Source organism: Macaca thibetana, chromosome 3, assembly GCF_024542745.1.
Source record: "Macaca thibetana thibetana isolate TM-01 chromosome 3, ASM2454274v1, whole genome shotgun sequence".
Lineage (NCBI taxonomy): Eukaryota > Metazoa > Chordata > Mammalia > Primates > Cercopithecidae > Macaca > Macaca thibetana.
Genome location: NC_065580.1, coordinates 94,290,501 through 94,305,713, shown reverse-complemented (window position 1 = coordinate 94,305,713; position 15,213 = coordinate 94,290,501). Strand labels below are relative to the sequence as shown.

The following is a 15,213-nucleotide window of genomic DNA, read 5'->3' as shown; positions in this document are numbered from 1 at the left end:
TGTTCTAGTAGCTTTTATGTACATTCTCAAAGATTTTCTACATAATTAAGCATGTCATCTGCAAATAAAGACAGCTTTATTTCTTCATTTTCAAACTCTATGACTTTTATTTCTTTTTGTGACCTTATTACACTGGGTAGAACAGAAATCAGCAAACTTTATGGCCTCTACACCAAACTGATTCCACTACATGTTTCTGTACAGCTGCAAGCCAAGGGTGGTTTTCACATTTTTAAATGTTTCATAGCAAATTGAAGCAATACTATTTCATGCACATGCAAACTACATGAAATTCAAATTTCAATATCCATAAATAAAGTACTACTGGAAGAGAACCACACTGATTTGTTTACATACTGTCTATGGCTGCTTTCATGCTGTAGCAGCAGAACTCAGTACTTGCAGCAGAGACCATCCGGCCTTTATAAAAAATGTTTGCGGGCTCATGGGCTGATAAGAATAGTCTTCCTTCTCTTAATACTTAATCCCTCTTAACTCTTGTTTTTTTAACAAGGAGATTATTTTTGTTTATGTGATCAACAAAGATAAGGTTTTGTCACACTCAAGGCTTTGGAAAAAGAGGCACTCTCTATGTAAAACAGCAGTACAAAATGAAACAAGCTTTTTATTTTTTGTCTTCCAACGTTTATCTTAGGTTCAAGGGGTACATGTGCAGGTTTGTCACATGGGTAAACAGTGTGTCATGGGGGTCTGGTGTACAGATAATTTTGTCACCCAGGTAATCAGCCTAACAGGTAGTTTTTCAATCCTTACCTTTCTCCCAACCTCAACCCTCAAGTAGACCCCAACGTCCCTTCTTTGTGTCCCTGTGTACTCAGTTTTTAGCTCCCACTTATAAGTGAGAACATGCAGTATTTGGCTTTCTGATCCAGAGTAAATTCACTTAGGATAATGGCCTCCAGCTCCATCCAACTTCTTAATTCTTAGACCATGGATGAGAAACAGCTATTTGGTTTACAGTAGAAGCAGGAATATACCCAAGACTCATTTAATATTTATTTTCCACATATGCATGAACTGCTTTCAGATTAATGTAGAACAAAATCATCTTCACTGTTAATCTTGACTTCAACAAAACTAAGACAATAGCATGATACCTAAAATATATATCAAGCCAATTTGTAGAAAGTACACAATAGGTAATAGGAACCATATCAATAGTTTTTGATAAAACTTAAAGTTCTACTAAAAGTCTGCTGCTTTTTAAGGAGAATCACTATAAAAATCATCACATTATATACATATATACATATATATATATGATCTATTTCAACAAAAAGTAACATACCCATAATAAAAGGCAGCCATAAGCATATAAGTCTGAACTTGGAGAAGCAGGTTTTCCCATTTTCAACTCAGGTGATACCAAACTCAAGTCACCAACCATCATGTTCACTGAGGCTCGCTGACTCTGCAAAAACAATATTTTAAATATTTTAGACACAACACAATTGAGGTGACTTTCTGTGAAGTACTCTGCATTTAATCAATACAAAAAAAAATTCATTTTAAATATTTCATTCTCTTGCTTTCAAATATTTTTACCAATTTCTGCTATTATAAATTGCTCTTAAAATCAGTGTTAAAATAATAACTATGAGACTTTTTTTACATTCATTTTGTAGACTTGAACAGATTTAATACTAACAATCACTGATTCTGTGATTAAATATTTGATACTCTTTTTTAAAAATAAATTTCACAAGAGTAAGCAGCAGTACTATGTTCTAATTCTGAAAATTCTAAATAATTCATTTAAGAACTGAAATCCTACAAAGCACTTTCCTTCCTTACTGACCATTCTCTAAATATACCATTTCTAACATGTCAAAGATGATGTGACAATAGCATGAACCCTAGATTCAGGAAGATCTTGGTTACAATTCCCCACTCTCCCATTTATTTGCTGTGTGACCTAGGGCTTTAACCTCTTTTTTGTCCATTTTTAAAATTTATTTTTAATTTTTATGGGTACATAGTAGGTGTAAACCTCTTTGAGCCTAAATTAATTTGTAAAATGGAAATAATGTCTACCTTACAGAGATATAATGTCTAGCAGGTATCACTAAGTGTTAATTATCTTTTTTCTAGCTATGATTTTGATCTTTGCTTCTCAAAGTATGGTCCAAGGGCCAGAAGCTACAGCATTAACTGGTAGCTTGTTAGAAATGCAGATGATCCACTGCAGAAACGCTGAACACTAATTTGCATTTTAACATGAACCCCAGGTGAGTCATATGCACTATAAGGTCTGAAAAGCAATGATCTTGACCTCAGACTACTTTTCAAATTTATCTTCCTGATGATCACTTCAATCTAAAAATTGCATGGAAAATGTAGCAAAAGGTAAGTTTGATCAATATTTCAGAATAAGTATTTTTAACTGAAGATTAAAAACAATGTTTTGGGGAATAATAACGGGATGAATAAGTATTTAAAGAGAAGAGTAATTATTGTAGTCATATCTACAGTTATGCAAATGGTATGCTCAAAAGGTAAACTAACCAGAATCCCTAAAAGCTGAGATCTTTTAAAATTCATAATTTAGTTATATTTCTTAGGATATCTTAATTTTCAGTTAAACTAATGTAATAAAGTAAATATTTCAGAAAATCAATCTGTATAAATCCTTTACAATCTGTACAATCCAGCTTTTGATTACAGTTGCAGTTTCATTTTCTCATCTTTTTGAGCTACCATATGAAAACCATTAAGACTACATATACTCCAGTAGCATTACCTTATCACTTGCAGATGACCAAAGCATAAAAGCATTATAACATATACTAGTTAAAGGGAATTGCTCAGATAGTAACAGATATTGGCAAGGATGTAGAGAAAACAAAATCCCTATATATTACTGCTAAGAATTTAAAATGATGTAGCCATTTTGGAAAACAGTTTTGCTCCTCAAAAAGTAAAACAATATAACCCAGTTAATTCCACTCCCAAGAGAAATGAAAACATGTCCACACAAAAAAATTGTATGCTAATGCTCATAGCAGCATTATTCATATAACCAGTAAGTGTAAACAACCCAAATGTCCAGCAACTGATGAATATATAAACAAAATGTGGTGCAGCCATACAATAAAATATAATTTGGCAACAAAAAAGAATGGCATTCTGATGCAGTCAACAATGTGGATGAACTGTGAAAACACTATGCTAAGTGAAGTTAGCATAAAAGTCCACGTACTGTATCATTCCATTTACATGAGATGTCCAAATGGGCAAATCCATAGAGACAGAAAGTGTATTAGTGGTTTTCAGGCTTGAGAAGAAGGGGGAAATTTGAGTGACTGCTAATCAGTATGGATTTTCTTTTTGGGAATAATAATGTTCTGGAATTCAATACTGATTATCACTGCACAACTTTGTGAATGTACTACAAACTATTACTGAATTGTATATTTTACATGAATTGTATCTCAATAAAGCTGCTATTTTTAGAAAAATAATTGCTGATTTGGCCACTCCACATTGTATACACACTTCAAAACCTCATGTTGTACATGATATACGCAATTTTTATTTCTCAGTTAAAAGAGTATTGTCCCCATTATAACAACAAAAAAAAATCACAACATGCTCTTGTCTGATCTTTGCTATCTCTACAAACTGCCTATTCTGAGGTAATATGACACCAAATTAACAGCCATTAGAGTTGAATCTGGATTTAAACTAAAAAGTCCAAGGTTCCTAAAAAGTCCAAGGTTCCTAAAAATGTACATTATTAATCAAAAAATAGCAAAGTACGTATATGTAAATTGTATCTATAGACAGAGGGACACCAGTGGAGATAGGTTGGGAGATGGCCACCTAGTTTCCTTGCATGTTTCCTAGCAATTAAATGTTTCCTAATGATAATAAAATAATTAATGTTGTCAATGCCATTGAGTATGTAATGTCAGGTAGCTCCTAAGACTTATGGTTAAAATACACAATGAACAAACTTAGAAATTCTTGTTATTCTAGGACCTAGCCGAGAGCAAACAGTTGCTTATACTACATGACACAGTTTAACTGAAGGCAAAGATCCTATAATACAGTATTATATTATATATAAATGCTGAACTACTGCTTAATAATATTAAATAAAGTCTAGAACCTATCTGTAAAACCATGATATCTTACCACAGATTTGGTGAAGTCAAAATCTCCAACAATTCCTTGTTCACGGTTTATAGCAAATACATTGTTCTGATGAAGTGATCCATGAATTATATCAGCCTTATGCAATGTATACAGGCCCTGGGCAACACCTTTCATGACCTTTAAAGCTTCCTATAGATACGTACACACAAAACAAGTGAGGAAGTAGGCAAATCATTTTAATCTTGAAACTTTTCTCTAATTAAAAAACTGCTCTAGAAATGAGTAAAGTTTCCTCCAAATGAATCTTTAATAAGAATACAGCATAGAGAAAGAATTAAAGACCAGAGGAAGCCTTGATTTTGTAATGGCGACACTGTGTGTGTGTGTGTGTGGGTACCAGGGACCAGTTTCATGAAAGACAATTTTTCCACGGATGCGGGGGGGTTGGTTTCAGGATCAAACGGTTTCACCTCAGATCACAGGAATTAGATTCTCATAAGGAGTGTGCAACCTAGATTCCTCACATGCACAGTTCACAATAGAGTTTATGCTCCTGTGAGAATCTAATGCCTCCACTGATCTCACAGGAAATTGAGCTCAGGCAGTAATGCTTGCTCACCGGCCACTCACTTCCTGCTGTGCCACCCCGTTCTTAATAGGCCACAGATTGGTACCAGTCTGCGACCTGGGGTTTGAGGACACCTGTTCTATTATCTCAAAGAAGACTTGGATTACAAATACCAACCATGTAATGTACCTATAAGAGACTGAAACAGTGTTACTCCATAAGAAGAATCAGGGCCTCCTTCACTGTTATTACTAATCCTAAATTTACAATGATAAAAATAAAAGCTGCCACTTAAGCACTTATAATACCAAGTGCTATATGAGGCAGTTCACATACAGCACAGCTTAGTAGTTATAAGCTTGGGCTTTGGAACCAATTTCGAGTCCCCTCTCTACCTCTGGCTAAGGGACCCTGTGCAAGTCACTTAATCCCTTTAACCCTTTTTCTCATCCATATAATAACTTCTATCACAGGTTTGATGTGACAATTAAATAGAATACCATGAGTCAAAATTTTACAAAGTATATAGCATGTAGTATGCCCTGAATAAATATTAGGTGTTATTTTCTCATTTAATACATCCATGGAAATAAATAGTGCTTTGTACTTACTTCTGAATTTAAAGGCATGCTGGCTTGAACAGTACTCAGGTTTGCCCTAGGGTAGTATGGGACCATCAGGTAAGCCATAGGATCGGACTAAGAAGCAAAACAGAGAATGTGACTCCAAGTTAAAACTTCAACGTATTTTAGCATACATTGATTCTATAGCATAATTTTTGTTTTATGTTAAGGGGAATGAACTGCTGCTCTAAAACCTGGAGTTTAAACTTATTTTAAATAAAATGGTTTCTGCAAGAGATAAGCATAAGAACTTTACCTTACATAAAAACAGGAATATCAATGGTAGTAACCCTGACTCTTCTTCAGCTTCTCTCCAAGCTCTATGGTAGGTGGCTGCTCTCTCAATCACCTTGGCTTCTGTGTCAACATCCACAGAATAGCCCTTGTACCAAAAAAAGAGGCACTGGTAATTCCAAGATGAAAATCTCATTATAATTATACACCATTCCAATTTAAACATAATTCATTAAGTTAAATAAAATCTAATTTTATTTTTTAATTTTATAAGTACTTTTCTATCTTCTTTGAATGCTATAATTTGGAAAAGGAAAGTGTAATTCTACCTGTAGCCTGCTACACATTCTAGAATGTGTAGCAACTAAGGCCAAATTAATTATCTTATTATCATGATTAACAGTTTCCCAGACCAATGAAAAGAAATTCAGGAGCAGAAGATTGTACTGACAACACAGCTGATATTTCAAGGAGAAATGTAAGAAAATGAAGAATTTTAAAAAGATATTGGATGAATATAATAAGTTCACCCAAAAAAAGGAAAGCATATCCTATTAAGGACATATTCTATTTAGGGAAATGAGGGAAACTTTATTGATTTTTTTTCATGTGAGATAAAGCTTTATTTAATGACCTTTTTAAATAATTTTTTTTATTATTACTATACTTTAAGTTCTAGGGTACCTGTGCACAACGTGCAAGTTTGTTACATAGTTATAAATATGCCATGTTGGTTTGCTGCACCCATTAACTCGTCATTTACATTAGGTATTTCTCCTAATGCTATCTCTCCCCCTGCCCCCCATCCCACGACAGGCCCCCATGTATGATGTTCCCCGCCCTGCGTCCAGGTGTTCTCATTGTTCAATTGACGGAAACTTTAAAAGTAAAAATTAGCTCTGGCAACCAAACTACAAGCACAGTTATCATGCCAGTCAACTTATATACTTTAGAAAACTAACAGTGAGGTTTTTTCTTTCTTGAAATGTAACAAGCACCACTATCCTTTATGCTGCTGAATCTCCCACAAGTAAGAACAATTTAGGCTTACCTTTAACAGAATTATCTGCCCATTAACCTCAGAACATACCAAAGGACGCTTGCTGCTAAGTTCCTTCATGGGCTCAGCATCAAGAAGATCTCGTTCCAAGCTCATTGTAAGGAGGCCACCAGAGTTCTAGGCACAAGATTTTATGACAGTTGAAGAATCCAAACAATCCCAGCACTTAAAAATCATAAACATAATTAGTTACATGCTATTAAATGACTTGGACATATCAACTGTACTGGAAAAACCAATAAAATTAAAATCTTTAAAATTTTGAATTTTCTCTAGTTCCTGGTTCTTAAACTCCTCCCACCCAAAGTGTAGTCACCATACATTTAACTGCTGCTATAATTTTAGAACAGATTCAGGAAATGAATAGAATTATTAACCAGATATGCATCCTAGGATCCCTAATGTTTACTTGAAAAACCACTTATGTTTCCTAAAAATACTAAAGTAACAACTGATTAGGAGCAGGGTGAGGAATGAAGGACTATATATTGGGTTAGTGTACACCGCTCAGGTGATGGGTGCACTAAACTCTCAGAAATCACCACTAAAGAACTTATCCATGTAACCACAAAACACCTGTATCCCAAAAACTCTTGAAATAAACATTTTTTAAAAAACAAAAAATAAATAAGGTAAAATAATGACAAAATTGTAGTTGCCAACTGGGAAAGATTAGTCCAAAAATTATGACTACCATGAAGTAATTCTAACACCTCTGCCCCTGTTTGGAGTCCTCAAAAGTGAAAATGGCTTTCAATAACTAATTTTACTAGATATTTCTGCTACTTTTTAAAAGGAATAATTGTTCACACTAAAATATGATCATCAACATTTTAAAGCTAAGTTTTACTGTGGTGCAGTTTCAGTAAGGGGCACTGTAGAATTGTTTTCGGGGTTTTTTCTTAAGTTTTGCCAGTACATTTACGTATTCTACAAATATAATCAACCTACAAAAAATTCCTAAGTATACATTACAGTTAAACATCAGAAAGCCACTAAAGGCTTCCATAAACCATGAGTCAAACCTTTTATAATCTTCTATAATAAAGTAGATCAGCATATTTTTAAATATTAATTTTCAAGTCCTATGTGGCAGTACATACTCATTTGCCCACACTGCGTAAGATAATCGCTAAGTTAGAGGCAAATAGTTGCAAAGAAAACTGCACATCATTTTAAAGTCTAGTCTGGAAAGAGTTTAGAGTAATTATTTAAGTTAGGGAACTTTAATCTTAAATATTTTTTAGAATAAACTCACATGTCTACACAAATATCCCTCTCTGTTCCATATTTAAGCCATTATAATGGACTTAATGACAATCTTAATGAATAAATACCTCATCTAGGCCCTCACCGTAGAAGGCAATATACATGGTAGGACTAACAGATTCTGTCCTGAGAGCCAGTGTTTACTAATCCTGCTCCATATGACCCCTATCTAATATGCTGATCTCCAGCTTTTGAATCCTGCCTGCGTAGAAAACCATACCCACCTCAACATCTCCACTTTAGCCAACCTCTCAGGAATTTTTTCCCAGAATGCTTTAACTTAAAAAACACATTGTGCTCAAATCCCTCATGGCTAGCAATATCTTGTTTTTATCCTAACTCTTGAAGTAGCAGTTAAAATTTTATTTTGTCATTTCAAACAATAAACACCTATAATTCAAATAAGTACACCTATAATTCAAATGAAATGTACTGAATGAGGATTAGGAAAACAGAAAAATAGATAATGCAATTTAACATAAAAATAAAAATATATACCATGCAAACATTAAAGGGTCATAAGAAAAAGTTCTAATACCCATAAAATATTCATCAGGAATATTTTTATTAAAAAGATACTATAAGTTTAACACTGACACAAATTTAATATTATCACTTTTCAACACTCTCTGCATAGTAGTAATTCTCAAGGGAAACAAAGTTTACCATGTATTTGAGTAACCCTATTTCAGGATGAAGCAGAGGCAGCTCAGGGAACCATTTCTGTGCCAAACTAGTCAGCATCTCCTAAAGTTTTTTAAAAAAAAAGTTTTTAACTGTAGATCAATATATATTCAATTTTGACATGTTGCTCTTCAGGAAAATATATCAGCATCTACATTATAACATACCAAGTAAGACACATAATCACTGTTTCTGCCTTCTACTTCAAGAAATAACAAGTGAAAACCAAGACTCACCTTGCGTCTGCTAAAGCAAATTAAATATGACCTGAGAAGGACTCTGTGCTTCTATATTTGAGTCCTTGTGGATGAACTGCAACCTAGCTTAATAGGCAGACAAGACTGAAAATCTAACTTAGCAGTATGCACCTATAACAATAGCTGAGTCTTTGCCAGTCCCAGCAGCCATACTTCAACCACCTATCGACTGCTAAGTGTTCAAGCTGCATTCAAATAAGGCAAACGCCAACCTGTAACCAATACAGTTGTTCTTGTACGTTGCTGCCGATTTCTGTAAGTCACTTCCCTTTTTTTGTCTATAAATTTGTTCTAACCACAAAGCATCCCCAGAGTCTCTCTGAATCTGCTGTGATTTGGCTGTCCAATTTGCAAATTGTTCATTGCTCCTTTAAATTTAAGTTGGCTGAAGTATTTTTTTAACCCATCTAAACTACCATCTTACTAACTGAAGAAAAATTTAATTACCAATTTTAAGCTTTGGATACATACATAAGCACAAATCTTGCAAGGTCAAAGTCCTCACCCACTTCCAAAGTAAAATGAAAATGTCTGATAATATATCAATTTGAGGCATAAAACTGTCATTATTTCTCAAAATATTAAGAACACAGTGACATTTTAAAATAACAGCTGTTTTGTTAAGAGAAAAATTTTAAAGCCTGAGAGAAAAAATACATAGCTCTACATAAGTAACTTTGAAATAAATGTGAAAATAGAGTATCCTCACAAAAGAAAAGCCACTTATCACATATTTATTAAGCAAAACTTCTAAACACTTGTCAAATCACTGGAAGATAGCTATTTTAACCCAAGGTCAATAAGGTATTTACATATACTCAGATGAATTAGCTAAATAAAGCATGACACATAAAATACCTATTGTTTTCATAGTTTTAATATTTTTACTTTTTTTTTTTTTTTTTTGAGACAGGGTCTTGCTCTGTTGCCCAGGCTAGAATGCAGCAGCATGATCATAGCTCAATGCAGTCTCAACCTCCTGGGCTCAAGCAATCCTCCTGCCTTAGCCTCCAAAGTAGCTGGGCCTACAGGTACATGACACCATGTACCTAATTGTTGTATTTTTTGTAGAGATGGGGTCTCACCATGTGCCCAGGCTGGTCTCAAACTCCTGGGCTCAAGTGATCCACCCACCTTGGCCTCCCAAAGTGCTGGGACTACAGGTGTCAGCCACCATGCCCGGTCAGTATTTTTCTTTCAAAGTGCTGTTTCTTAACTAACTTCTTCCTGGTAACATCTCCCAGATATAAAATACAATATTCTTCCATTTTAAAGAAAAAATACAATGATTTATTTCCCCAAGCTCACAAAAATCAGTGGTAAAATAGAGACTTAAAAGATGTAACTTCTCCTGCCCCCAAAACCAGGTAGTCTTATTTTGTTACATTCAACTAAATTATGCTGCTCATTAATGTTTACATTGCAACATTATGGGAAAATGATGTTGATATAAATTTTGTGTAAGGAAAAGGTCTTTAGGTTTTATGTTAAACAGAAAAAAGGCAATATGCAAAAGTGTGTCTGTGCTATAATCTCAATTCTAAAAACAAGCAAAAAAAGACTAAGAGAAAGTCAAAAGTTAACAATGATTACTACTGTTACCACTGAGCAGAAATATTACAAGTGATGTTTTTCCTTCATTACAATTTTCAGTTATTTCCACACTGGTACAATGGTCAGAATATTTGGTCATGTGAAATTTATTTCTAAACTTACAAAAATCTTACTAGATCTATATATATATAAACTTTCTACATAATACCTCTAGCCCTGTGATTACAGTCCACCTCATAAAACAGATATTTAAATTCAATTTCTAGAGTAAAATCTAATGTAATACTTCAAAGAATCAAATACTTACATATTCCTCCCTCTCATGATAAATTTCCTGAAAAACATTATTGCGCAGCTGAGTTATTTCTTCTTTTATTTTCTCAATTTGAGAGCCATCAGGGTCATCTGACTTGAATCAGAAAGAAAAAGTGTTTTTTATTAACACAGAGAAAACAAGTCTTCCTTTAAGAATTCAAGTTCTGTAGTAAATTACTCTGTGTGGTTTCTATGTATCCTTCCGTACCTAGCACATAAAAGACCCTCCTAATATTTGCTGAATTAACTTAGGTCAATTCATTCTAACAGTGACTTTTCTGAAACCTAGAAAGAGGAGTTATAAAAAGTAAAGACATAAAATCAATTACATAGATTTTTCTTGTCTCTTCTGCTGTAGATTTTCTGTAGGATAAAAATGGCCAACTGCCATTCAAACAAAAGAAATATTAATAATAGCAACCAGAATACACCTGAATTCCCTAGAATTGTCTTCTACATGAGATTTGGTTCAAAACAAAAGGATGAGTTAATGTGTGAACTGTCTCCAGTGATAATACATAAGCCACTTTAAAAAGTATGTAAGCTTTTGTGAAAGGAAAATAAATCTTGGGAACTTTAAATCACTAAGCCAAAGGAAAAAGTCAAGCTGGGAACTGTGTCAGGCAAACCTGCTTCCCATTTTATTCCTAAATAAGATAGCTACAAATATAAAAACCCTGCATACCTTCCTCACAACTCAGTAGGAAATCCCTTATGGACCCCAGGATCTTTACCCTAAAACAGTTCTGCTGAATTTTACTCTGACAATGTAAATTGATAGCTTATTTTCTTAGGTGCAGGACAAAGGACAGAACTCTAAGTCATCATCCTTTTGCTCACCTGAGATAAATGCATAACTGATTCCTTCCTCTGATGTAAAAATGCAGATTCACTGACCTAGCGACTATTCCTCTACCCTTCTCTCAAATTTAAATTGTGTATTTGCTGAAAGGTGATCAAAGACTAAAGAATTCAAACCATCTGTCTCTTATCTACCCATATCTTTTTAAAATTTCTTCCTCTTTCCCCAGTATCCATCCTTTCTCCTTTAAATACTGAAGCCCTCACAACCATCTCTCAGAAAAGCATAGACCTGCCTCCCAGGCATGCATCCTTAACCTTGGCAAAATAAACTTTCTAAATTGATTGATAGCTGTCTCAGACACTTTTGGTTTACACTTTAAAAGTCAGATTTCAAGGATCCGGATACTAAGATGGCCAAACAGGAACAGCTCTGGTCTGCAGCTCCCAATCAGATCTACGGAGAAGGCAGGTGATTTCTGCATTTTGAACTGAGGTACCCAGCTCATGTCATTGGGACTAGTTAGACAGTGGCTGCAGCCCACAGAGGGTAAGCGAAAGCAGGGTGGGGCGTCACCTCACCCAGGAAGCACAAGGGGTTGGGGAACTCCCTCTCCTAGCCAAGGGAAGCCGTGAGGGACTCTGCCATGAGGAACGGTTCATTCTGGCCCAGATACTACTCTTTTCCAATAGTCTTCACAACCCACAGACCAGGAGATTCCCTCAGGTGCATACACCACCAGGGCCTTCGGTTTCAAGCACAAAACTGGGCAGACATTTGGGCAGACACTGAGCTAGCTGCAGGAATTTTTTTTCATACCCCACTGGTGCCTGGAACACCAGCGAGACAGAACCGTTCACTCCCCTGAAAAGGAGGCTGAAGCCAGGGAACCAAGTGGCCCTGCTCAGCAGATCCCACGTGGAGCCCAGCAGGCTAAGATCCACTAGCTTGAAATTCTCACTGCCAGAACGGCAGTCTGAAGTCAACCTGGTTGGGGGAGGGGCATCTGCCATTACTGAGGCTTGAGTAGGCAGTTTTCCCCTCACAGTGTAAACAAAGCCACCAGGAAGTTTGGACTCAGTAGAGTCCACCGCAGCCCAGCAAAGTCTCTGTAGCCAGACTGCGTCTCTAGATTCCTCCTCTCTGGGCAGGGCATCTCTGAAAGAAAGACGGAAGCCCCAGTCAGGGGCTTATGGATAAAACTCCCATCTTCCTGGGACAGAGCACCTGGGGGAAGAAGCGGCTGTAGGTTCAGCTTCAGCAGACGTAAATGTTCCTGCCTGCCAGACCTCGAGCTCTGCTAAGGGACAGACTGCCTCCTCAAGTGAGTCCCTGACCCCCATGCCTCCTGAGAGGAAGATACCTCTCAGCAGGCAGACACCTCATACAGGAGAGCTCTGGCTAGCATCTGGCAGGTGCTCCTCTGGCATGAAGCTTCCAGAGGAAAGAACAGGCAGTAATCTTTGCTGTTCTGCAGCCTCCACTGGTGATACCCAGGCAAACAGGGTCTGGAGTGAACTTCCAGCAAACTCCAGCAAACCTGCAGCAGAGGGGCCTGACTCTTAGAAGGAAAACTAACAGAATTGCATCGACATAAACAAAAAGGATGTCCACACAAAAAAAACACATCCAAAGGTCACCAACATCAAAGACCAAAGGTCAATAAATCCAACAAGGTAGATAATCCAAGAAGATGAGGAAAAACCAGCACAAAAAGGGTGAAAATTCCAAAAACCAGAACCTCTTTTCTCCTCCAAAGGATCACAACTCCTCACCAGCAAGAGAACAAAACTGGATGGAGAATGAGTTTGATGAATTGACAGAAGTAGGCTTCAGAACGTGGGTAATAACAAACTCTTCTGAGCTAAAGGAGCATGTTCTAACCCAATGCAAGGAAGCTAAGAACCTTGAAAAAAGGTTAGATGAATTGCTAACTAGAATAACTAGTTTAGAGAAGAACATAAATGACCTCAAGGAGCTGAAAAACACAGCATGAGAACTTCATGAAGCCTACAGAAGTATCAATAGCCAAATCAATCAATCAGAAGAAAGGATATCAGAAACTGAAGATCAACTTAATGAAATAAAGCATGAAGACAAGATTAAAGAAAAAAAAATGAAAAGGAACAAAGCCTCAAACAAATATGCGACTATGTGAAAAGACCAAATCTACGTTTGACTGGTGAACCTGAAAGTGACAGGGAGAATGGAACCAAGTTGGAAAATACACTTAAGGATATTATCCAGGAGAACTTCCCCTACCTAGCAGGACAGGCCAATATTAAAATTCAGGAAATACAGGGAACACCAAAAAGCTACTCCTCAAGAACAGCAACCCCAACACACATAATTGTCAGATTCACCAAGGTTGAAATGAAGGAAAAAATATTAAGGGGAGCCAGAGAGAAAGGTCGGGTTATCCACAAAGGGAAGCCCATCAGACTAACAGCAGTTTCTCTGCAGAAACCCTAAAAAGCCAGAAGCATGTGGGAGCCAATATTCAACATTCTTAAAGAAAATAATTTTCAACCCAGAATTTCATATCCAGCCAAAGTAAGCTTCACAAGCAAAGGAGAAATAAAATCCTTTACAGACAAGCAAATGCTGAGAGATTTTGTCACAATCAGACCTGCCTTACAAGAGCTCCTGAAGGAAGCACTAAATATGGAAAGGAACAACTGGTTCCAGCCAATGCAAAAACATACCAAATTGTAAAGACCATCACCACCATGAAGAAACTGCATCAACTAATGGGCAAAATAACCAGTTAGTATCATAATGACAGGATCAAATTCACAAATAACAATATTGACCTGAAACGTACACAGATGAAATGCCCCAATTAAAACACAGGGAGTGGCAAATTGGATAAAGAGTCAAGATCCATCGGTGTGCTATATTAAGGAGACCCATCTCACATGCAAAGACACACATAGGCTCAAAATACAGGGATGGAGGAATATTTACCAAGCAAATCGAAAGCAAAAAAAAGCAGGCATTGCAATCCTAGTATCTGATAAAACAGACTTTAAACCAATAAATATCATAAATAAATAAATAAAGGCATCACATAATGGTAAAGGGATCAGTGCAACAAGAAGAGTTAACTATCCTAAATATATATGCACCCAATACAGGAGCACCAAGATTCGTAAAGCAAGTTCTTATAGACCTACAAAGAGACTAAGACTCCCACACAATAATAATGGGAGACTTTAATACCCCACTGTCAATATTAGACATACCAATGAGATGGAAAATTAACAAGGATATTCAGGACTTGAACTCAGCTCTGGACCAAGTGGACCTAGTAGACACCTACAGAACTCTCCACCCCAAATCAACAGAATATACATTCTTTTCAGTACCACATCGCACTTATTCTAAAATTGACCACATAATTGGAAGTAAAACACTCCTCGGCAAATGCAAAAGAACAGAAATCATAACCAACAGTCTGTCAGACCACAGTGCAATTAAAGCAGAACTCAAGATTGAGAAACTCACTCAAAACCACACAATTACATGGAAACTGAACAACCTGCTCCTGAATAACTACTGGGTACCTAACAAAATGAAGGCAGAAATAAAAAAAATTCTTTGAAACCAGTAAGAACAAAGATACAATGTACCAGAATCTCTGGGACACAGTTAAAGCAGTCTTTAGAGGGAAATTTATAGCACTAAATGCCCACGGGAGAAAGCGGGAAAGATCTAAAATCAACACC

General features: G+C 36.1%; 1 protein-coding gene across 10 annotated transcripts in view; it reads right to left on the bottom strand.

Annotated features, from left to right (window-relative positions):
- STK31 (serine/threonine kinase 31) overlaps window positions 1-15,213 on the bottom strand; it is a 142,778-nt gene that overhangs the window by 34,029 nt on the left and 93,536 nt on the right. For 5 of the 10 annotated variants that reach the window (XM_050783123.1, XM_050783113.1, XM_050783117.1 and 2 more), the window contains 7 exons: window positions 10,676-10,777; window positions 8,540-8,620; window positions 6,596-6,721; window positions 5,567-5,713; window positions 5,299-5,385; window positions 4,159-4,308; window positions 1,310-1,432 (listed from right to left, as the gene is read on the bottom strand). In XM_050783123.1, coding sequence (XP_050639080.1) covers window positions 1,310-1,432; window positions 4,159-4,308; window positions 5,299-5,385; window positions 5,567-5,713; window positions 6,596-6,721; window positions 8,540-8,620; window positions 10,676-10,777 — 816 coding nt within the window. The remainder of the gene's footprint in view (window positions 1-1,309; window positions 1,433-4,158; window positions 4,309-5,298; window positions 5,386-5,566; window positions 5,714-6,595; window positions 6,722-8,539; window positions 8,621-10,675; window positions 10,778-15,213) is intronic. The other 5 variants (XM_050783115.1, XM_050783118.1, XM_050783116.1 and 2 more) reach the window with 2 other exon arrangements.